This window comes from Brienomyrus brachyistius, chromosome 20 (assembly GCF_023856365.1).
Source record: "Brienomyrus brachyistius isolate T26 chromosome 20, BBRACH_0.4, whole genome shotgun sequence".
In the NCBI taxonomy this organism is placed as follows: Eukaryota; Metazoa; Chordata; class Actinopteri; order Osteoglossiformes; family Mormyridae; genus Brienomyrus; species Brienomyrus brachyistius.
In genome coordinates, this window is record NC_064552.1 from 8,522,643 (window position 1) to 8,546,546 (window position 23,904).

Genomic DNA, 23,904 nt, shown 5'->3' on the forward strand with positions numbered 1-23,904 from the left:
TGTGTCCGCTCCGGAATTCCGATAGACAGGCTGCGTCAGGTGGATTCGGATGTCTCCTGGCACGGATGCGGCGGACAACACAGCTGATTTGGGTCTTACCGTAAGGCAGCCCATCAGGCTCTGCTCAAAGGGTCGCTGGAAGGCCCGCGGGTCGCCGCACCAGTCCAGCAGCTCTGTCGCCGCCGTCTGGAAGTTCGCCGGGTTCTGTAAGTGCTGGGGGTGACAGACAGAGGCACCACCTCATTAACTGAACTCATGCACACTCACTCAGTCCATTCCTGTGTTTTTCTTGGACCCTGGCCTAAATGTAACTGTAATTAGACATCTGTGTTACCCTGGTACCTCAAAATAAATTATAACAAGCACGGTAGTTCAAGAGATTATGGCAATTTCTTTATTTAGGACATGCTTTTATCCAAAGCAATGCACAATTGAGAAAGCAGGGTCAGATGGTCCCTGGAGCAATTGGGAGGGGGGGGGGGGGGGGGGGGTTTAAGGGCCCCAATGGTGACATCACTCCGCCAACTCTGGGATTTGAACCTGTGACCTTCCGTTCGCAGACACAGCACCCTAACTCACCGAGCCACACGCTGCCGTCTTCATACCCCTAATTATAGAACAACACAACAGTATCCAACACAAAGCTCTTCCCTCCCGCCCACCCCGGATAGTCAGCGAAGGGACTTTGGGTCACGTCCCAGGCTGGCGGGTACATTCCATTCATTTACGTAACTTCCTGCGGCACTGTGCGCCACCCGGACAGCTCTGCGCGAGAACCAGGCTGCCCCTGCCTCGCTGGCTGGCTGACTAAGCGCTGGGTGACCTTCACGCCACGCTCCACCCACCTTAATCCAGTCTTCCCATGACCTCAGGTGACGCGATCGCAAAGGCCCGAGGAACAACCGCGTTGTTTTTCTTTTAAAGGAGTACGGACCGCTGTTTCCTCCTGCTAACCGTCTCAATTCACACCCAGAGTCTCGCCACCACTTGTGACGGCTGCTTTTGTGAAAATGTTTGACAGCACGGATACATTTCGTGTAAAATTATGGCGCGGGGGGCCCCTGGCTGATCTTGCAGCCTCTGAGCCGTGTGTAATTTCGGCAGAGACGTGTTGTTGACACGTTCCCCTTCCTCGCGCCTGAAATTCCCCTCAGAGTCGCAGCCACCTCCCACGTTCCAAGGCCACCTGCAGGGGGCAGTAGAGTTCAAAACTTGACAAGGGAAAGCTTTCATATTAATTTACAAAGCCCTTATTTGACAAGGGCCGGATGAAACCAGTCTGGCTTATTCTGCAAGCGATGCCGGCATTCCCCTACGAGGGAATCTCCGTCGGCGAGCCAGGGAAACGCTCAGAGGCGGCGCAGGTGCCGGCAATGGCGAAGATCTCGAAAGCAAAATGGCGATCCACGCTAAATTTAGCCGGGTTTAGAGGCTGTGCACTGAAACAATCAGCATTCAGAGGGAGAAGGCAAGATGGAGTACACAGGGGGGCTGCGAGAGCGATAAAAAGCTCCACAGCTTTTTGACGCGAGCACCCTCCCTCCGCCCTCGCCACGATCAGGTCCCGCCAGAGCCTCCATCAGCCAGCCATGCGGCATGGAGTGCCAGGAATTCTGGGCCGGGCTGGCAGTGCCGGGTCACAGATGTTCCCGATTTGCCGGCCAAATCCCACCGATCCACCAGCCCCACCTGCGGGCAGAGAGAGAAGAGGCCCCACCCAACAAGGGGCGCCTGGGTGGGGGGGCAGGACACGGAACCATGGGGTTCAGCGGCATGATGCAGTGTGACGTGACGTTCCTCCTCCATCACAAGGAGGCCACCCTCCACCAAATAATAAAAAAAAAATGAGGAGGTGGTGAGGAAGATCCACCGCAGAAGCTTTGGGAAGAACAGCCACTGGGCATGTGGGAAGGAGCATATATTTCTGCTCCCAGACTCATGAAGGGAAGCAAACCAGTGTGTCGGAACCACACCAGAGGTTCTAGATGGGTCTGACTTTAAAGTTATGAATACAGTCAGCTTCAGCATGCAGTCACTGTCAACATGGGTGTGTTACAGGATTCCACCTGCCTAATCAGAACTATCACTCCTTTTAGAAATGCATCATATATACAAAAAAAACAAACAAACAAACTTTCAAACCTCTAAATTGATATAATCTGTAATGAAGAGTCTGACTTCTTTTCAATATTTGATTAATTGTTCGAATCGCTCTGGAATCCGGCTCCAGCAAAGACTGTGAGGGAAGCAGATTAGACGACTTCCCTCTCATCCGGGCCAGATGGGACCCAAACAAAAAAAAAAATGGGGGGGGGGGGGGGGGGGGGGGGCAGCCCGAAACTAATCCAGTTAGCAACTTGACTCTGCGGCTCTGCTCTGGTCGGTTTCACTTTGAATTTGAAATTTGAATTCGAGGGGGGGGGGGGGGGGGCGGGGGTGAACTTTCACGTGCAGAAGGATTACAAATTACTTTTTCGACTGTCGCTAATATGCTACCCCTTTAACATTCATAAGAATCCTCCCAACCTCAGACAAGCTATATCTGTGCAAATTAACAATGAAGTTATATTACGAAAAAAATCCAAGTTTGTTTCTCCTTAAATACTGATTTTGTTCCTTCTGCTCTCAAACCCAGTATCCCAAAAGTGGACCGTGGCGGGAATCTTTATGCCTGGGAGAAGGACCCCCTGAATGATCGAAATCCTGCCTAATAATCTCCCTTCTGTACTCTGAAAGGAATGTTGACCTACTGAATAAACAAGCCGGTGGTCTAACAGGCAAGATATAAAGGGCATTTATCACATCTGCGATTGTCTGTCACATAAAGGGGGTGCTATCAGCCAGCTTCAGCTTCCTGCAAACGATTTCAACGCTCTTATGCTATTACATTAATTGAATGTGGATTCAATTAAGTGTATTTTTGTAATTACATATTTACCCATGTGCCATATCTACAGTCTGTAAATTATGTAAATGACACATAAGTCGAGCAAGTCTCCGCCGATACGCCGTGCTCAGCCGGGAGAAGCTGTCGGCGCTTCGTCTGAGCCGATTCGGCGTCGTAAGAACTCTGTCGAGAAGCACGTCTGTGTGACAGCCCGCATCGTCGGGGGACTGGAAATTACGCCTCGTGCTGGGAAACGACTTCTTTTCCCCCAAGCTTGGAATAAATCCTCTGAAACACTCATGGGCTGAAACCAAGAAAACTGGATCCCTTTCCACGTGCCGTGGAGGGGGGGGGGGTAGATTCGACGTGCAAATCCCGCTATTAAATCATCACCCCCCCCCCCTTCCCCATCACACTGCTACAGCGCTCTCTAGCTTGCCACTGAATGGCTGCGGTCTATAGTAACAGCAATAACCCATGGCGGGGGGAAGGCATAAATGAATGTCAGATGACTACATCTGCAGGGAGAGTGACTAAAGGAGCCCCCAGAGGAGTTCGGCATTCAGACTTTGGAGAGCACCGCGGAACCAGTGCTCAGCACCGCATTCATCAGCGACTGGATCGGCCGCGTCGGTCCCACCACAGTAAAGATGGGGTTCCCTTTGTTTGCCCCCCCCCTCCCCGGGGAGTCCCTCCCCGAGAGCTGCCCCGAGATTACTGTGACCTTAACGCCGGGCTAACGTCCGGCCTTGCTGGGGTGTGCGGAGGCCTACGCAGACCCCGCACACCGACCGTGGCGTCAGATATCAGCCAGGGGCTGCCCTTGTGCCTCAACGCTGGAAGGCTTAACACCCGCAGGCACGGGGGGGGGGGGGGGGGGACTGATTCCTCTCCTAGAGTCCGTGCCTAAATCCAACTGAAGCACTTTTTCCCCTTAAACCCACGTCACAAAAGCTGTTTGGGATGACGCCCCAAAACAGCATTCCTGACACAACTGGCAAAAATACCAGCAGACACAGAGATGGTGATGTGGGGTATATTTACTGTTATTTTTTATGCCGAGAATGAGACTACGCACATAGTGATATGTGGCGATACGCCTTTAAAAGGACATAGCGCCTGCAGAGTGAGAAACACAGCCGGCCTATCAGGTGATCGGGGGCGTGGCCAAGAGCTGTCTCCCCGGGTTACGTGTGCACTCTCATTTGATTCTGCCTGTGCCTCTTCCTGTTATAAATGGGCCCCAGGAGGGTGAGGGCATCCAGAGCCGGCCTGAATGAGCCTCCTACCCTTTTTATGGTTCAATACGAAGAAGCTAAGAGGCTAACTTATTAGCGTTATTTACCGGGGTGGAGGGGGCACAGCCCATGTGATGATTCCAAAAGGCTGATCTTGGCTCAAACAGTCTAAAGCCTTCATTATCCGACCATCACATTGTTTAATTAACCAGCCCCATTCTGGTTCTGGCTTAAAAAATTGTATTTATATTAAATCCATGTCAGAATATAAACCCAGACTGGCAAATAAGATAAAATGACACCATTTCCCAAATCTCTGTGAGCACCATAAACCCCGCCCCTGACCACAGAAGTCACATGACCAGCAGTCCAAGGTCCTCTTACCTGTTTAATGCACAGCAACCGGTCGTTGGTCTGCTGTATGTGCCTGTCCATCGACGGAATCGAGTTCATTTTGATTGTCCCGCCTTGGTCTCTACCTGAAAGCCATTAAACTCCCGTGCTCTGAAAGAGAGAGAAAGGGGGGAGAGAGAGAGAGAGAGAGAGAGAGAGAGACTGTTAGCTGAGGGACCCTCTCATGATGCTGCTCTAGGGCAGCAGCTCGCAATTAGAAACCATCGATCCCGTTCCCCTCGATGACACTCTCGACAGGTCCGATCAGGGCCCGGCGACACCGTCCAGGGAAGGTGACCACAGCGGTGAATGGGGGGTGGGGTGTGGGGGAGTCTCGCCCCTCCCGCAACTTCACGCGTCAACAGCCTCGCGGCCGCTGTGGAAGATCGCAGACTCCCCTCCACCCCGGGCGCAATACATCCTGCACGCGAACACGGCCACGAGATGCGGCGAGAGCAAACGCGGCAAAAAAGCAAAAAAATAAATAAATATAAAATGACTGATTCACGACGGCCCGTCGAGTCAGATCCAGTCGCAGGCTCCATATTTCCCGCGCTAAGAATAAGGTTACGAGCGCCACCCGTGCCGCAACATCATCGCGAGTAAAAACTACGGCAACCCTGCGTTCGGGGTTATCAATTCCGCCTTGGCGCCCTGATTTACCGCCGCATTCTGCGTCAAATAAATATCGCCGAACGTGGCCTGCCGGTAATTTACGGGCTGCTGCGGCTTTAAGCCGACAGGCTTCTGAATTAATAGGTAGAAATTGAAGAGCACCCCCCCCCCTCCCACTGCCAAGCCTCTGTATTTATTGCCATCACACGGTGACAAATTCCAGAACAGAGCGCGCCGCTGAGAATCCCATGCACACTGCCATTGGAGACTGCTGCTCGCCAATGATAATGCTCACTTAGGTCTGCCGCTGGATTGGACAGGGGTAAGTAATCTATTCCACTTTGCTGCAAAAGAGCTTTTGTGTCACCTCTTGGCACTGCCCTCCCCCACCACATACACATCCCACCCCTGTCCTCACCCAGCTCAAAGCACATGGATGCTCGCGTGATTAAATACAAAGCATCGCATCACATCAACCCCGATAAAATCCACTGACTTTCATGTTCTACAATGGATGGACGCAAACAGACGTTAATAGGTCCCCTTCAAAGCATCTCCAGGCATTAGGTATGAATAGTGATTCATTTACAAATATCAAAAACAGGGTTTTAATAAAAACAATAAGGCTGATAGCAAGAATAAAAATTATTCTTGCCGTTTATTCACCTAAATGGGGTGAAGAGTGAGTAAATGTACAGAAGGGGTGTGAGTGTGTTTTGTGGAGTGGCCACGAGGTGGGTGAGTGACCGGGGTGCTCCAGAAGGGGGCTCTCTCTCTCTCCTTCCGAAGGCTCGTACGCACGGCCATGTCTGTGTCACTTTAAGCCGCTACAAGCCCAGCAAATCCTGAGCAGCTTCCTCACGGTCGAGACGCGTGGTGCCTGTCTGACCTTGTGCTTATTGATAAAGTGCTGCCCCCCCCTTCCCCCCCGCCCTGGCCACACCTCCCGGCTGTGAGGCAGAGCTTCTCCGCGGTGGCCTGCACTGCAGCTTGTACCCCCCCACCGTTTGAGTCTTTAACACATATCTGAAGGGCATAACAAACAGAGCTGGGGGGGCCACGGTGGATATTAATCAGCCACAAAGCTTCCCCTTCATCACGGAGGCGGGATTTCCTCGCACGGCGGCAGTGAGACGTGCAGCCAGGCTGCCTGGATGCTACAGCCATGCCTGTGGCGAGGCGCTGGGATCGTCACGTGGTCCAAACCGGCACCGGGCCGCTTACATCATCCGGGATTAATGGGCTGCAGACACGGGGCAGACATTACACAACGACTGACGACATGCGATGGGGAGCAGCGGCGGAGGAGCGCTAAGCAGGCTGGGCGGGTATCGGAGAGACACGCCATGCCCCAGAACCACGCCAAGGGTAATGGCGGTGACGAGGCTCACGGCCAAAAGGCGAACCGCAGTGATACCGCAGCCGTGCTCCCCCCACTGGGGGGCCTGGTGTACCCAAACAATGCAGATCCTCCAGGAGCAGCAGAGGAGTCATTACGGGAGGTGGGGGGGGGAGACCCCTGAACATAAACACTCCCTCCTTCCAGAAGCAGCACCTGCCTCTCCAGGGTCATTAACGAGGCACATTTAAAGTGCTCACACTAAACGATCCGGGCGCCCCTCCCCTAACAGCCCCCACCCTTCCTCAGGCCGCTCACCATCGCCCCCCAGTGGCTGCCATCGTGCCTCATCCTCCTCTTCCTCCACAGGTAAGGAGCCAGGGTGACGACTTGATAACAGAAACGCATGTACCACCTTGGAAAACCCGCCAGACCTTTCTTCGCCCCCCCTTGACGTGGTTCAGAGGGCCAATATATCAACGCTGGGTTTGGAATAATCTGGCTTCAGTGTCACATCCCTTTGGGAGAGACGGGGGGGGGGGCATTTCAAGGCCACCACAAGAGGTCGGCAGTTACGTAGACGGCCGACACGTGGATCACACGACAGCCAGGAGCAGTCTAACGATGGTGGGAATATTGGTTCTTTGAAACCGTATAGCAGAAGCAGGACCAAAATGGCGTACAGATCTAGGACTTGGGTGAAAGTTTCCCCCGAAGCATTAAAGCTCCCCAGAGGAGGAATCGAGCTTTATTTACAGTGTGGCGCTACAGTGCGGCTCCAGGTGCAGCAGCCGGGGGGCCTGGGAAGTGGCCAAGCACCAAGGACAAAGCGGCACTTGTTATGCGGGGAGGTGGGGGCCAGTAAATGTGTCCTGCCCCGCTGTCCATTGTCGCCGCACACAATGTGCCGTAATCCCCGGCCGGCTCCATACGGCTCTGGCACCGGCTATACATGCGGCTAGCGCCCCCCCACCCCCACCCCTACACACACACACACACACACACACACACACACACACACACACACACACACACACACACACACACACACACACACACACACACACACACACACACACACACCAGCAGCATTACTGACTAAACATGCGCAAGGGTGGATCCTTTATTCAATGCGGTTAGGGCTGCCAATGCAAGCAAGATGCTGGTGGTCATGTCACTGATGCCGGGGGGGGGGGGGCTGCCCATGTGGTTCTCAAGCCAGCCTCCACATCTGCCTGCGTGCAGATCCACACACGCACAGGCTCCTGTCTCGAGCTCATTTTATTTCTCCTGAGATTCTGCATGGGGTGGGGGGGGGTGGGGGGGGGCTGAGCCTGTTGGAGGAGCGGGGGCCCGTCAGCGGGGGTGGTGGCACGAGACAAAAGCAGAGGAGGTCGTCCGTTTTACTGGTGTCTCCCCCTCCCGCCTGGACCACCAAGCCTTGCCAAGACACAGGAGCACATGCTGCCCACTAATTCTGGGGGCGGGGGGGGGCGCATATGACCGGCTCCTGAGTGCTACTGAGCCTGGCACCGTTTGCCCCATGAGCTGTCAGTGCCGAGCGATGCCCTGAATCGATCAATCAACTAATCAGACAAGGCCGACAGCCACTCATGTGTTTACTAAGAGGCGCAAACTCACGCACTGCTGTGACATCCCAAAATCAGAGACGGAGCCAGAAATGGTTGCCCCTGCTTACGACCCCCACAATACAGATATTAGAGGTCTGCTTGTGTGTGTGTGGTGTGTGTGTGTGTGTAGGGAGGGGCACCATGTCACATTACACTGTGGCCTCCAGGTGCATGATCTACCCCCGCCCCCCCAACCAGAATTTGGGCAAAAAGACCGAAGATGGAGCAGAAGAGCTGGGGTTTGACTAGGTTCAGGTAGGGGGTCCCCTCAGCCTCCCCGAAACAGAGCGGAGGCAACAGGATACCACCAGCTGCACCGGTGAAGGACGGCGTCCTTGTCTCTCCCACAAGCGATGCCATTGTTTCCATTACAGGAAAGTGAGGGCTTGCCCTCCAACCTACCCTGCACCCCCCACAGCCCGGCTCCCTCAGCTTCCTGGGAAATGATGGCCCCTTTACAAGAGGGGGGGGGGGGGCACGTGTACCTACACCTGCGAGTGCAGGAGAGACAGCGCTACAGCGGCTCCATACCGCCACCCCCCCCCAGCAGCCCGTTCGATTTTAGAAACAATCAGGCTGCAAAGGACTCTGGGAAGTGAGTGACTTGGCTGCTTAATCTACATTTACTAATTAGCTGCCAATTCAACAGGTTCTGGGGAGGAAGGGGGGGGTGGTATAAGGGATCAATTGTGGGGCTGTGGGTGGGGAGGGGCGGCGTTCGCGGCATTGCACCGCCCACGGTGCGAGGGGAGGCTGATTTAAAGCCCCAGCCACACAGGGCGCCCTAAATCTCCCCACAAATCTTCCTTATCAGGACATAGGGAGGGGCTGGGGTTGGTGGGGGAGGGAGGGGGGAGTATGTGATGAATTCCAGGCAGCAGACAGGCCGTCACCCCGCCTCGCCTGTCCCGCTCCACTCTTCCCTCTCTAATTTGCCGGGGATCGCCGAATGCCATGTTTTGATTGCCCCTGTGTAAATGAATCAGGAAAGATTTCATCTCGCCACTAGGAGCTGCGAGGAATACAAATGGCCATCTGAGGGAGCGCCCCCCGGGGGAAGTAGCTAGGAGGCGCGGCGGCTCCTGAATGTGTGCGGCGGGATGGCGGCGAGCTAGTGAGAGTTCCGCCATGGTTAAACCCAGCCTTCCGTCACACGCCATCTCTTTTTGCGCCATTACTGCACAATCTTTCTCCTGCTTCCTGTTTTTAATCACATCTTGCTGCATTATCTCTTACCATTTTAATTTACTGAGACATTATATTGTATCATATTATCGACGAATCGTTTTACTAATATGTACAACATGCACAAAAGGTAAATAAAGGATTCTTGATTTTTGTACGTCCTTGAGGTTGTACGTTTTAAGGCTTTTTGTTTTATACCTGCATTTTAATTATGCTTAAAACCACACCTTAATCAGACAGTGTTGCACTTCTTTAGGCTTAGATGTGCATTTTCTTTAGATCACAGTATAATGGTGCTATTGGTCTCTCTCTCTCTCTCACACACACACATATATATATATATATATATATATATACTACACTGCAATCACACAGTGTTACACTAATTTTGGTTTACACATGCATTTGTTAGTGTAACTGTGCTTTTAGTTGAAACGTTTACAGCCACGCACCAATCAGACGTCAGCTGTATATAAACGTAGCATCTCATTCCACAAGAGCCTTTCGAAGCATGAAGCTACACTGCTTCCATTTCACGAGACTGAGGCTGGAAGGCAGTACAGACGACAGCAGATCTGTCAGGTGCCCAATGCGACACGGAGCAAACGCTGACGGTCCAATCCCACCGCATGCAGTGGCTCTGGGATAGATTTACATAACACATATATAGTAGGGCTGGGCAATTAATTAAATCTCAATTTGAATTATGATATTTTGCTTCCAATGATTACGAAAACAAAATAATTGAGATGAAACCATTGCGATGCATTTCGTTTCACAATTACGCTCCCCTTTCTGGCCCCTAATTACTTGCTTGTTAGTTGAATTATATTTAGAGTTCAAGGAAATCCACTATTAAAAAAACGAGTATTTTTTTTTTTAAAGTTTAATAAACACATGATTTTTTCCAAAGTCACGACACGGACCCGAATAATCGCGATTATGATTTTTGCCATAATCGAGCAGCCCTATTGTGTACTCTGGCACCACTGCTGACAAGTTATGGTTACCTAGGTCAGTTAACATCAGAAATGGACAATCCTTTTTGGTTCTGATGGGGAACCACGTCCAATCATGGGGGACTGCCTGCCCGTGTACGTGGCTCATACTAGGTTCAAGGGGGGGGAATGCTGATGTCAGCACCACCATCAGCGACGCCGACGTCACCCCCAACAGGTTTCCTTTGGGTACTCCGGGCTCCTCCTGCACCTAGACACTGCCCCTAGTGTGTATTTGTGTCTGTGTGTCCCCAGTGATGTAGCGCCATCCAGGCAGCCCCCTGGGAAAAACACCACACCGTCACTAAGACACCGTGCATATCCAGGGAAAGTGAACGGATGGGTGAAAAGCTGCATATACTGCTTCATTAAAATAATTAACTGTTAATTGCATATCACTCGCGTTGTAAAAGATGACATGCATTTATACATTTTATTGACCATGCATAATATTGAACTTATTGTTAGGTAAGCTTAAAAAAAATGCATTAATAGGATGCTTGTGCTGAAGCCCCCAGATGTTAGTGACGGGGGGGGTAAGTTTTAATGTGCGCATGCGGGCACCTTTCCAGCCAAGCTGTTAGCGGCCTCTCCGAAGCAACGCTTTGCTGATCAGGAAAGCTGAGAAATTCCTTGTCCTACTGTTCCAGGGCCCTAAACTGCTGAACCATCAGTAATTACACCCCCTGTCCCCCACCCCCACCCACCCTCCCCCGCAGGTCATGAATCTCACTCTGTGAGGCCGGCAAAGAGTCTGCCCCAGTCCGAAGCGGCAGGGACCGCCCGGTCGAAGACAAGGAGGGGGCTTGTGCGAGCCCGTGAGAAACACCCGTTTAATAAACCCCCCCATGATTAAAATGACTGTCTGCTTCTCCGAGTGCCTACCAATTTTTAGCACAGCTGATATCTAAATCCACCCCCCCCCCACCACCACCATCAGGTTCATAATATATTAAAATTAAAAAACCGATGGTATGAGAGTGGAATGCAGCGGGACAAAAATGCGAGGTTAACGGCTCACTGCGACACCGTCAGCCGCATGCCGCAGCCCCAAAGCCCAGAAAGATAATTACCGAAGGCACCAGCAAGCAGACAGGCAGTTACCCAATTAAAATGATTAATTAATACCAATAAAGAAATTCTGTCTTTAAAAATACCATCTATAATTACAATGCCCCCACCCCTCCCGGCCGTCCAACCGAGTGTATGATGGCAAATTTGGATTGAAAAAGCTGGTTTCTCCAGCGTTGGTGGGGGGGGGGGGGGGCGTCAACACTAATGAGATCAGTGAATAATGGATTGAGAGTAACCTCACGGTTAAGACGCGCTTCAGACGCAGTGGCTGGTGGGGAACAGCGCTGGGCACAGTGGCCACAGCAAAAGGGTGGGGGGTAGGGGGAGGGGAAGCACGCACACACACACACACACACACACACACACACACACACACATTTGTATTCATATCGTTGTGGGGACTCGCCATATATTTCTATAGGAAAACCCTTAATCCCAACAATGACGACCTTAACCCTACCCAGCCCTAACCTTAACCATAAGTAACCAAACTAAATATAAGATTTTTGACATTTGGCCCGCAGTGTAATATATACATAACCCACCGACACACACACACACACACACACACACACACACACACACACACACACACACACACACACACACACACACACACACATACATACACACACACACAGGTGCCAGAGCTATGGAAACCGCCAGGCATGCAGATGGCCAAAAGCACACAGGACACACACGTTCCTCATGGGGAGCGCTGTCATTCTACACCAGACCCCGCCCCCACACACGCCAACCCCCCCCCCCAGACACATTTTGATGCAGCTGCTGCTCCTCATTCATGATTTAAACCCCAAAAACTGGGTATACGGATAACTTTCCTTATAGCGCAGTGCAATGCCGGGCTCCAGCTTAATGTATGGGGTTGGAGGGGGCGGTATGTGGACAGTGATGGGGGAGGGAGAATATTTCCCTGTTGATCTCAGGACACAGATGGAGGGGAAAGTTAAAACAGCCAGCACACCCTGGCTGAGATTTTCACAAACGGCATCTGATGGCAGAGGCGGTCTTCTGCAGTCCGGTGGACTGACTCAGACATGCACACTGTCTCCTCCAAACCGGAACAGAGGGGCGTGTCATGGGGGGGCGGGGGGGTTGATGTGGTGGGCTGCACCTTGTTGCGACGGAGTAAGTTTTAAATCAGTGTTGCTGAAACATCACTGCGTATTTCCCATTCCCTAAACCCCCCCCCCCCCATCTGAGGCATGGAGCAAGCTTGCTGAACAAAAGGCTGAGTCCAAACAGCAGGGGGGGGGCGGCGTCTGCACATACATAGTGACCTGAGAGACCCCATGAAACCAAGCAGTATCATTAATCATTGTCTATGTCCACCCCACCCGTAACACCCTCCCCCCCCGTCGGAAAATCCGCATCCTGCTCCACAGACCTGGCGCTGACACTCCCACTTGGCTGGGGTGGGCGGGGACCTTCAGTGTGAGCCCACCCATCTTCCCTCACACATCTACAGAGAGGCATTCGCTCATAGGTTTAAAAGAGGTAAGTACATTTTAAATGTAATAAATGCATAAAGAAAGATTCCAAAATCAGCATGGCGAGCAGCTAGATCTCTGCCGCTCTCTGTGGCGATGCAGCCGTGAAGGTTAGACGTCGGTAATATGTTTTAGCCTCTCAGATACCGATATAGTGCAATGTGGCAGGTAAACCAATTACTATCTGACATGAGTGGCCATGAGAAAAGCCCCCCCCCCCCCCCACCCAACACCACCGCCACCCCCCCCAGTGGCCAGTTTCCCTATTATTATCCGTGTGTCTTATTTCCCTCCTAGAAAGGCAGCTTGTCCCCAATTCCCAGAGCGTTTGTAAAAGCACTTATTAGCACTGTGCTCTAACGCGGTGTGCCCCCCCCCCCCCCCAAGCCACGGATCGTACCCGTGTTCGCTTCCGGACATTACTGAACTGTACCACCCATGCCACAGCAACGCCAATACGCACCGATTTAAAGAAGCTTGTTGGCGTCCATCATAAAGACTCCTGTTTACGTTTCCTGTGCTCAATCGTCGGCTATTATACACGACATTTCTTATTGATTCATAAGACACTCGGGATGTTTTCTTCATAGGGCACCTTTTTGCATCTCAGCCATACATCACACCTTGATAAAAATGACCATTCCACAATAACGTAATTGAACTGTTTTTGACTGCTATACTCTGACTACAAATACGAAATGCTAGAATAGCTACATATATATATAAATATAATATTTATTTTTGATTTTGTAATACGACACCTTTCCAAACAGATGCCCCACCCCCCCTCCGAAAAGCACTTTCGGATTCAGTAAGCCGTTTCCGTACCGTCTGGATTACACGCTTTTCCGTCGTACCCCATTCTCCAGCCGAAAAGCAGCCCCTCGGCCTCAGATGGCTGTCGCCATGGCAACGGTGTTCATTCACTACTCGCGAGTAATGAAGACAATGTGTTTTCCATTTAGATGAGTTTTTAAACCAAAAGATATGGAGAGTCCGGCTTAACAACTCTTTCATTACCAGAAGAGAAATAGGTTTTCCCGCCTGAACTGGGGGTCTCGTATCTTCAAACGGATCAGGAAGGCGAACAGCATTAGGAGGTAATATTTGCGTATTTTTGTATGTACATTTTCTTATTACTCTGAGCTAATAAAGTGTGAAAAGGGGACGGCTGCGTCTAGGTTTTACTGTGGCGACGCTGCCCGTGGATAACACAGCGTTTTATTCCGCGCATATTTCAAAATAATTTCAATTTAACTGCTGAAGGGCCACTCGAACCCGTTAATTGAATTACGCTGCTAAATAGAGTGCAGCTGATTATACTTTGCAAGGCACAATTATTTAACGCAGGCATATAGCATGTTTAGAGGAAAGGGCAGAAAATGTCTCAGGGTTAAAGCATGATGCTATATACGTTCCCAGCGCAAGTGAGAGGCGAATAAGCGAAACCTACAGACGGCTCTCCGAGGTTCACACAGAAACGAAGGCTTTACATCGGGAAGTTGACACGACCTACCTGCTTTCAAAAAGCACCGTCCTCTTTATTAACCTGACAAATGGAGTACTATATTGCTAGAATCGCTTTATAGCTAAAGAAGTAAAATGGCTTGAACCAGGCTTGCCAACTCTCACACATCTGACGTGACACTCGCGCTTTCTGACCCTCGCTTTCATGCAAGAAATGTTACCGGAAAACTATATCATTCCATTATAAACCTACAATTAGCTACATCAAAAGCATTGGTGTAGTTTGCAAACCCTACAGACTGTTTACAAGGTAATAAAAACTGTTACATACATGTAGATGCGTGTGCATGTGTCTGCAGGCTTGTCTCGTCCTCACGCCAGCCAGCCGACCAAAGTTGACAACCCGCTTGAAGTGAAGCTGGGATTTTAATGGAATTAGCGCATTCCTCCAGTGTAAAGTTTCTGAATCCTAAATGCAACAGGTGGCCCGATAAATTAATTAAGCGATGCAACACTTAACTGTCACACCATTTGTTTAAGGATACACCTGTAACAGCTTCCAGTAAAGTACATTCATCCATACTGAGCTTGGGGAAGGAAGCACAACATTATTAACAAACAGCGTTTGTGTTTGACGGGACTGGTTTTGGAATACATGCGGGTTCACATGGAAACAGCACACTGGAGATGCCTGCAGTCTCCCGGTCATACTTTCTGTTCTCACAAAAACCTGGGGCCCGGGTTGCTAACGAACACAGACGCTGGAAAATAAGCGAGGAGGAGGAGGTGGAGGAGGAGGAGGAGGAGAGGGGGGCCGAGGCAGGTCCACCAAAAAAGAAAAAAAAAAACAGGCAGAGAATGGAAACTGTTTAGCATGTTTACAGTGGAAACACTGAGTCTGGCAGATTTTTCCTCGAGTCCCTTTTCCACTGTTTATAGAGAGCAGTGTGCACCAGTGCTTCCTGAAAAGAAAGCCAACTTTCTAAGTCCAGGCTGCATCCAACTTTTACAAATCATCAGACAGGAAACATTATGTTTTCAATTTTCATTTTCCGTAAGCCCGAGCCTTCTCCCGCGAAGACAAAGGGAGAATGATACCTCCGAAAAAATTAAATAATATAAAAAATATAAGCAAAACCCAAAATCAGGGTGGTCTCCATAGATACGCAGTGGTGAGGCTGAGTTCGCAGAGGAGTGGTTCCCCTGTCCAGTTGAACACAGACACTGCCGTGTTTTGCTACTCAGGGCGGTGCATGTTCTTTCCTGTCATTATCGCTGAGGGAACGCAGCTTCACGCCTCAGGAGATGTGTGGGATCCACAGGAGGAGTGTGAGCAGAGGGTTCGCTGGGGGCAGTCCAGGGCTGACTGCATTGATTACCCGCTCTGAGCTGTACTGCTCCCACTGACAGTTAACGCCCAGGCTGAACTCAAGGGGGCATGAGCTGTGTTACACGAGCTGTGTAACCGACATTAACCAACCCCACTGGCAAGCTGAGGGGGCTGCCGGCCACCGAATCCGCGCGCAGCCTCGGCTGGGAAAGCAGCCATGTGTGTGCTCTACAGCGCCACCTGCAGGCAAATGCAAGTCGTGCATCCAAAACCCGCAATCACATCACGGACAAAAACTACCTCATTACTAAAAACCAGAGCAGATCCTCATTCATCCTGCGACACATTAACTAGCCACTAGCAGAAAAAAAAGCTGTCGTCCTGTACAAGTGTCACACAGAAGAAGGAAAAAAACAGTACGGTTTCAGATTACCTATTTCTGTCTGGAAAAATGGCCTCAAAACTAGCCTGCCGTAACAGGGGAAACACGAAACTCACTTACACTAATTGTATAAACACATGAAATTATTAGTGGAGTATAAAAGGTGTGCTTGGACACAGACAAGTTTACACCACAACCAGGTCGAAGCACATTAGCTGCTTCAAAGGGCCCAAGCTAATTAGAAAAATCCATTTCACGCACGTCTGACGTTAGCACAAGCGCGATGGTGCCAGTTGGTGAAAGAGGAAATGGATGCCATTTGCTTTATTTGAAGGGATTACCGGTTTTTAACGAGAAGGGCTTTTGTTTACTAAGCAAGACTACAACGCAAGTCATGTCCATCGTCGCTCCAGGGCCCACTGTGAGAGTTCCGGGTTCTCCGCAAACGGTGTCACTCTGCGGGAGAACAGAGTCACGGGTTTGAAAAGAAAAAAAAAAACAAGCCATTCGCTCCAAGTCCTACCCACATTTCAGCGTGGGTCCTGACACGCCTTATCTTCAGGGGGGGAAAGAAGGCAGAAAAATAATCATTCCTGTTACATACAGATTTGACCCGATAAGCACACGAGTTCATACAGCGGTACGTCAAACAAGCAGCCTGGAATTTCTTCATGAGAGGAGGTCACAGGTCGCCTGTAGCCTGCCGTGGCTCTTTAAGGTCCACAGTGGAGAGAACGAGCTGGCTATAAATTGTAAAACAGATAGCAATTACCAGTCTTTTATTTGTCCTGGTAGGGAATCTGCTGTTAATCTAATTTTCTCTTTCTACTTCTCACTTGGCATGTAAAATATAAGTACTGCTAGCCCTGCCATGTGCAAGCCGGTATCTTTTATTCATTTAATTTATTTCACGACGCAAAGCTATCAACACGTCCTAGCTGTCTGTGCATCTCCGGGCAGCTTTCAGCGTTCACATCGCTGTTTATTATGGTCACCGCATAAGCTTAATGTCACCCAGCTCCTCAACATTTCTCCGGCGTCCAATAAATATTTGGCGTCCCTTAAAGAGGAGCTTGGGGGGGGGGGGGCGTGACAAAATAGCAGTGCGTCTTGTGATCTAGCCTTAATCGAAACCAGGGTGGGGGGTATAGAGCATCAGGGAGGCGGTTTTATTTTGGAAATTAAATTCCATTTCAGCCTGGTGATTTCGATCTAAGCCGTTAGAAAGAAATTAATGCTTTTCGAAATGCGCCATTTTAACAGGAACGCGGAGGAGCTCCATGCGTGCGGTGGCTGGGTGGGGGGGGGAGACGGATCCCCTGATGGAGAGCACGGCTTGCTATCACAAAGGACCACGTGCACGGGAGGGCGGAGATGGACACTTCCTTAAAGGTTAGGGGGAAAAGTGCAGATGATGGAGGCGGCAGCGGCGGGCGGGAGAATGTTGATTAATGCGATGCTGCCTCCCCACCCGCACTCCGCACAATACGGGGGCCGGCTGGACCCTCGCAGGGACCACCAGGTGAGAGCCATTCATTATTTACTGGTTCCAGTGAGACTCGCCAGCCCGCACCAGAGACATTCCCCCATCGTCGGCGGCAGCGAGATGACGGAGGAGGCCGTGTGTAGTGAGCAGTGCGGTGGGGGGATTGTCAAGATCAGCCAAGATAAGAGACCATTTTTTGAGGAGGTACAAGCCTTTCTCCCACCCCCCCCCCCCCCCAAACAGTCAGCTGTGCAGATTCTTTCTGCTTCTGACATGGCAAGGAAAATTATCCACTTACCCAGAGAGTGTGTGACTGGCAGGAAGGATTGGGGGGGGTTCAAGAGCGGTTCTGGACCAGCCTGGGGAATAGGGGCAACTTCCAAGAGTCCAGAACCAAGCGTTGGTGGCAAAAAAAAGAAAATAATAAATAAATAAATAGAGAAGAATCCCGGAGTATGCAAAATGCACGTGCGCGCTCATGCGAAGGCGCCGGCCGTGCCAGCTGTATTAATTAGCCTGGAATTATTTACCACCAATAAAGCGCATGGTGAAATAAGCAGGCCATGATGCAATCTGCGACACGACGGAAGTAACACAGAACCCAGCGATGGGCTGATTAACGCTGCAAAATTATTACTTATGGAATAATGCGTAGCTTAATGATGGAAGATTTGACAGGATGGGAATCAAGGCGGGCTAATTTACAGCCAGTGTTTACAACCCACTCAAGTTCTTTGTTTCCAAACACCAAGCCAGTGTCTTCATTATCGCAGGAGCCAGTATTGAGATCCATCTTTCAAAACAATATCACCCGGCGAATTAATTTAGAAAAATAATGATCGCTCGTTTAACCGCGCTTACTCATCGATGATATTGAACACTGGTGGAAAACCGCAGACAATTTGACTTGATTAAAAGGAACAAAGGACCCTTTGTAGCAAGGAAGCTGTGATTTGAGCATTTTCCAGACTCTGGTTTATATCTTTATATGGACAGCTGATGTTACGACCTTTTGCTCACAATGCGGGGCCACTGATGTTGCGATAAGGTGGATAAACACCCATCGTAAGTCTCCCACAAATCAACGTCCGTGTTCAGACATGTCTTCGCAAATAAATCGACCTAGACTGCAAACCAACAATCCATTCTTCTGAACATAATGCGAACTACTGCTAATAATAAAAACAAAAACACAGTTGCTATTAGATGGGAGTGGAAGCTTTCCCTCAGAGGAATATCAGCACTGTGGAGTGACTGGTTTCATTCCTTCTCGCGCCACCCTAACGACTTTGCCGTTTCTCTTTCATTCTGCTTCCAGAAGCTATTATCCTATAAACACCTGTGTTATCAAAGCCTCGCTAACAATTTCCTGGATAATTTAACAAGGATGGGATTGCTGACTTGGTTCGGGGCATAGAGGCCTGTTACTGTGGCAGCAGGCTGAGATAAATGCCATACGGGAGCATCCAAAAGAAAAAGCCAGCTAAGGGTCCAGGCCAAATCGGCGCGGCAATCGGGCCACCAAAGTGGGCACCATTTCCTGACGGGAGGGGAGGCCTGCAGTGCCTGTTATTTATTTATTTTTATGGAATCTGCAGCTAGGAAAAAAAAACAACAAAAAAAGGGGGAAAAAAAATGGGAACAGTTGCGTAACAGCAGCAGCTTGACCTTATCCCTATGGGCTGGGTGTCCTGCCCCCCCAACCTCCCCAACGGCTAACAGCCCCCACCCGGTCCAATGAGACGCTAACCTTCAGTGCTGCTACAGAGGTCCTCATTAGCGCAACCGCCCTTCGGACAAGAGGGTCGTCTGTCGACGGTGGGCTCTTCGGCAACATTGCCGTTCCCTGACCTTTCGCACACCCCCCCCATCTCCCCCCCATCTCCCCCCCACCCCCCACACCCAACATCCGCAATCAAAACAATAGACAGAGCCGCCTTGCCACCATTTCAAAGGCAGCAAAGGACAAGACTCGCCTGGGTTGGGTTTCGACAACTTAAAGCCCACGACACCCAACAAAAACAAAGCTGATACATTGGGCGGGGTTGATAAATCTAGCATCGGAGCAGCACAAAGTTCACGGGGGGTGGGGGGTTTGTCCAGGGGCGGAAAAGCTGCTGAAAGTGCGGGGGGGGTGTACAGAAAACGTTTTTATACAGCGATGAAAACAAGCATTAACGAGGGTAGCCTAGGAGAAAATAAACCATTGATTTAGCAAGCTGCACTTCTCCATTACAAGAACCAGATCAATAGATGCAGCCAATCCTTAGCGTAGGTTTACTGCACAGCCTGCATGTCTGGGGAAGGAATATTGTTTGCCTTGTAATTATCTCCACCACCACCACCACCCCTCCCCCCCAAACTCAATGTGCCCACCCAGCCTATAAACCTCTATAACAAGCCTCGATACCCTTGTCTAACCGGGAGGTTTGGGAACAACCGGAGCAGTTGCTGTGACAAAGGTTCAACTCCAGCCGCGAGAAACAATCGGTCTAAATCGGGATCACTGAGGGATCACCCGGAACCTACCCACAATCCCCGGCGGGGCCTGGGGATGGTTTGACGGAGCAGTGAGATCCAGAGAACCGTACAAAGGTCACAGCTGGCCCACCCCCTCTAAGAAAGGACTTCACACCTAACACAGGGCAATAACCTGCTAGCAGACAAAAAAAAAAAAAAAAAAAAACGAGGAGAATTGAATTTATTGGGAAAAAAATACAGAATAAATTTCCATATCTTGCTCATGGTCGTATGGCATAAGCAACAAGCAATTGTGCCACTGAAACAAACAGCTGCATGCAGCGTGACAGTTCAAAGCATGAAAAACTACTAAACGTGAGCGACGCACTACCCTTCGCGGCGAAAAAATAAATAAATTAACAAATAAATGAAAACACAGATTTGCACTAGTTGTAACCTTCCGGTGCAGAAACTTGCAGGAAGTGAATGAAAACCAGCTCCAGCGGGGCACTGTGATCACACCTGCGACGCGTTTAGGCCACGGATCTCTGGTATGAAACGGTCGTTAGGCCTCTCGAGCGGACAGACTCGCGCACGGCTCTCTGCAGAGACCAAATAAGCCGACTTCAGGAAATGAAGCAGTTCCTGTCGGGGGAAGAGGGAGAGGCAACAGGAGGGGGCACCAGCACAGCAGCGAGTCTTGGAGACGGGCGTTCAAAGCGGATTTTAATAAGCCCGACCCCAGCAAAAAAAAAAAAAGGCAACTGAGACGTTTCCTACAAGCCGGCTGTGCATCGTGCGGGCCGGTCACCCACTTCAGGTTAGACGCAGACTACGCAGTAAGGCGTACTCACTACTAATGATTTAGAGATATGTTCATTTTGGACCTTAAGGGATTTTATCCACAGCAAAACATGCAATCAGTTCCCAAGCCATATGTGGAAGCTCTGCTTAATATCAAAGCTCTCGACTTCTGTGGGCTTAGAGTTTACTCCCCCCGGCCACCCCCCGGCCTATTCTTAAGCAAATGTTTACAGGCCACGCCTCCATCATGTATGACCACAGCCAAATCTTCTTCAGGAACCATCAGGCGTTGGCTATGAATATGAAGAGTTTCGGGGGTGCTGACACCCATCTAAATAATCGGGCCATTAGGTCATTTAATATCCTCAGTATGAAGCCACATAACCCCCGGGACTTGGCTACCGCCCGGACACATGGAAGCACTCAAGAGACAGCCCCCCCACCCCCCCACAGCTGAGCCTCCCGAGATGGCCAGCAACGGGACCGCAGGAGCGTAATGAGAAACGCCCCCACGCAGCCTGCTCCGCATCGCCGGCAGCCACATTTTCCCACCCTTACCCAATTCTGACCTGAATATATATAACACATAAAAATCTCAGGCTGGTCATGTGACCACTGCCTCTGCCCATGTGACCCTGTGCAGTCTGGCAGCACAGATTGACGGGTTGCATTATACCAAAATCGTGAGTCTGGATTTCAAGAGCTTCTCCCACGACATCCAGATGTAGGAGCCCATGTGTGCTCGTACGCATGCACGTGCACGCTAGCGTGCATCTTTACCTTTGGCTCCGCCCATTGCTCACTACCACATCCCTGCTATAATTGGGGTTTCCGAACCACACAATTTTTAAACGATTATCAAATGTGATGCAAATTTATGGCGCGGCGAGATGTTTGTAGGCAGCGCTGTGCATCTCCGATCCAGAGGCATGTCAGGAGACGAGATGAGACCTTCCAGCTCGGTGTTTGCTTCATGAGACGGCACGATCCGGCACGTCAGCCCCGGCGACGGAATGCCGAGGAGAACAAAGCCGTGCCGAAAGAGGCTTGTAGTGATCAGAGGGCCTGCTCAACGTCTGCAGACATTCCCCCTGCCGTCAGGCGTGAAGGCAGGAGCCTTAAAGAGAGCCGCTGAAGGAGGGGGGGGTAGCCGAAGCAATCTGTCTTCTTGGGGAGGAGGAGGAGAAAAGGAGGGAGGGGCCAAAGTGAGTGTGAGCTGGGAGGCCGTAGAAAAGAAAAACCAGTCAAAATGTGTGGGATTTCTTCATTTCATTACCCTCTCACCCAGCTTAACAGGAAGGCCCCAAATACAAACAGGCGCACACAAAAAGACACCCCCCCCACCGGCGGAAGGGGGGGGGGGGGGCGGGGGTGGGCGGGAAATCCAAGCACTTTCAAGTGGAGGTGGAATAAAGCAATTTGCTATGTCCCTCTATCATCAAAAATTAAACGGATCGAAAGCAGGTCTATCTCTACCGTGAAAGATGACGTTGGCGGCACCAGCTCGCATGGAGATAGATTAAACACCCCCCCCCCCCCCCCCCCCCCAACAGGAGAATGCTGTCTTCTGAGTAGGCGACACAGCATTCCTTCGTGGACCTCCGCGTACAAAACCACTGACCCGGTAATTAAAATGATCTAGAGAGGAGCTCTGGAGGCTGTTTCCATTACTCTGCACTGCAAGAATCATAGTAAAACAGCGTCAACGGGGGCCAGTGATGTCAACGGGACACACAGCTGGGAAATGGGGGGGGCGGCAGGCGGCTTCTGGGGAAGCAGTGTAAGGCTAACATTTAGCTAGTATTACAAACAACATTATTATTATTATTATTATTAACACGAAAAAGGCCTTCTGTTGGTGGAGCTCATTCTTCACATGAGGTGAGCTACTGTAATTAATTATGAAAATACATAAGGGCCCGTGGGCGCCACCTAGGGGCAGGTGCTGGTGGATCATGGCCCACGCCGAGATCATAATAATAAAGAAGAAAAAAAAAGGAAGAAGCAGTTGCGTCTGTTTGGGAGCACAACGGTGGTCCCTGCCACCTATCCCATCCTAAAAAAGGCTCCCAAACGTTAAGGGGTCCCACGCAAGGGCCACACGACCTTCCGTTTTGTATTTTCTGGCCAGCAGTCTCTCCAGGTAAATGAAAGCAAGAAAAAAGAAAAGAAAATATCCTGAACCCGACAACCTCTTTTGTTCTACAGAATTTAGTTTTCACAGAACCTTTTCTAATTAACTTCAGCTAAACGTGATATTACAGCTAGATCACGTAACGCTCTCATTACAAGGCAGAATGCAAAGCTAGGGGATCCAGAGCATGAACACGAACTGCTTTATATAATAAAAACGGCAATATTTCATGCAACAATTAGCATTAGTATTTGTGGCAAGGCGGTACATTAGTGACTATAATGAAGAAAATATTCCTCACAAAATATTTGAGAGCAAGCTATGCGTGAAAGGCCCCCAGGTAAAAAAACCACAAACCACAAAAGGAGGGATCGCAGCAAGGGGCCCCAGGCACCAGGTAGCCGTGGGGGCACAGGAGGGCACGCTAGAATAGGGCACCAGCGTCCCTGTGAGCCCTCGTTCCTTGCTCCCCTGGCCAGCTCTGCTTCCTGTGCTGCTCCTGGTGAATTGGCCCCTGAGCCGCACATCGGGGTACAGCAGCTGGTGGCTATGATTCTGCTGGGGCGTTTGTTGACCCCCAGAGCACCAGGGACACAGTTCAGTTACGCCCCAACAGAGTCAAGTGTCAATAAAGCCTAAAAATATTGAACTTGCAGGAGAACCTTAAAATCAAAATCCAAAGTAAAATTTAAAAGGTGACTCCACTCCTAGAAAACAGCCGTCCAACGACTTGCTAACACTTGTGCGTTTATACACACAGACACACGCGGGTTAACTACGGCTGCATTAATGGGGGCGCCCCAATGAGTTCAAAGTAATTAATCTGCAAAGCACTAAAACTTGAAAACAAAGATGTACAGAACGTCTCTGCCCCTTAGTTTATTTTTTTTCCCCACACATAATAGGATCTGTGTCTGTTTTGTCAATTTTAATTACAAAAACACTGCAAAATGGTCCCCAGAAGGTAACT

At 50.4% G+C, this 23,904-nt stretch overlaps 1 protein-coding gene across 8 annotated transcripts in view; it reads right to left on the reverse strand.

Annotated features, from left to right (window-relative positions):
• Positions 1 to 23,904, reverse strand: part of zmiz1a (zinc finger, MIZ-type containing 1a) — a 112,170-nt gene that overhangs the window by 36,289 nt on the left and 51,977 nt on the right. For all 8 annotated transcript variants that reach the window (XM_048986985.1, XM_048986983.1, XM_048986984.1 and 5 more), the window contains 2 exons: positions 4,510 to 4,629; positions 100 to 213 (listed from right to left, as the gene is read on the reverse strand). In XM_048986985.1, coding sequence (XP_048842942.1) covers positions 100 to 213; positions 4,510 to 4,578 — 183 coding nt within the window. In that variant the 5' untranslated portion in view covers positions 4,579 to 4,629. The remainder of the gene's footprint in view (positions 1 to 99; positions 214 to 4,509; positions 4,630 to 23,904) is intronic.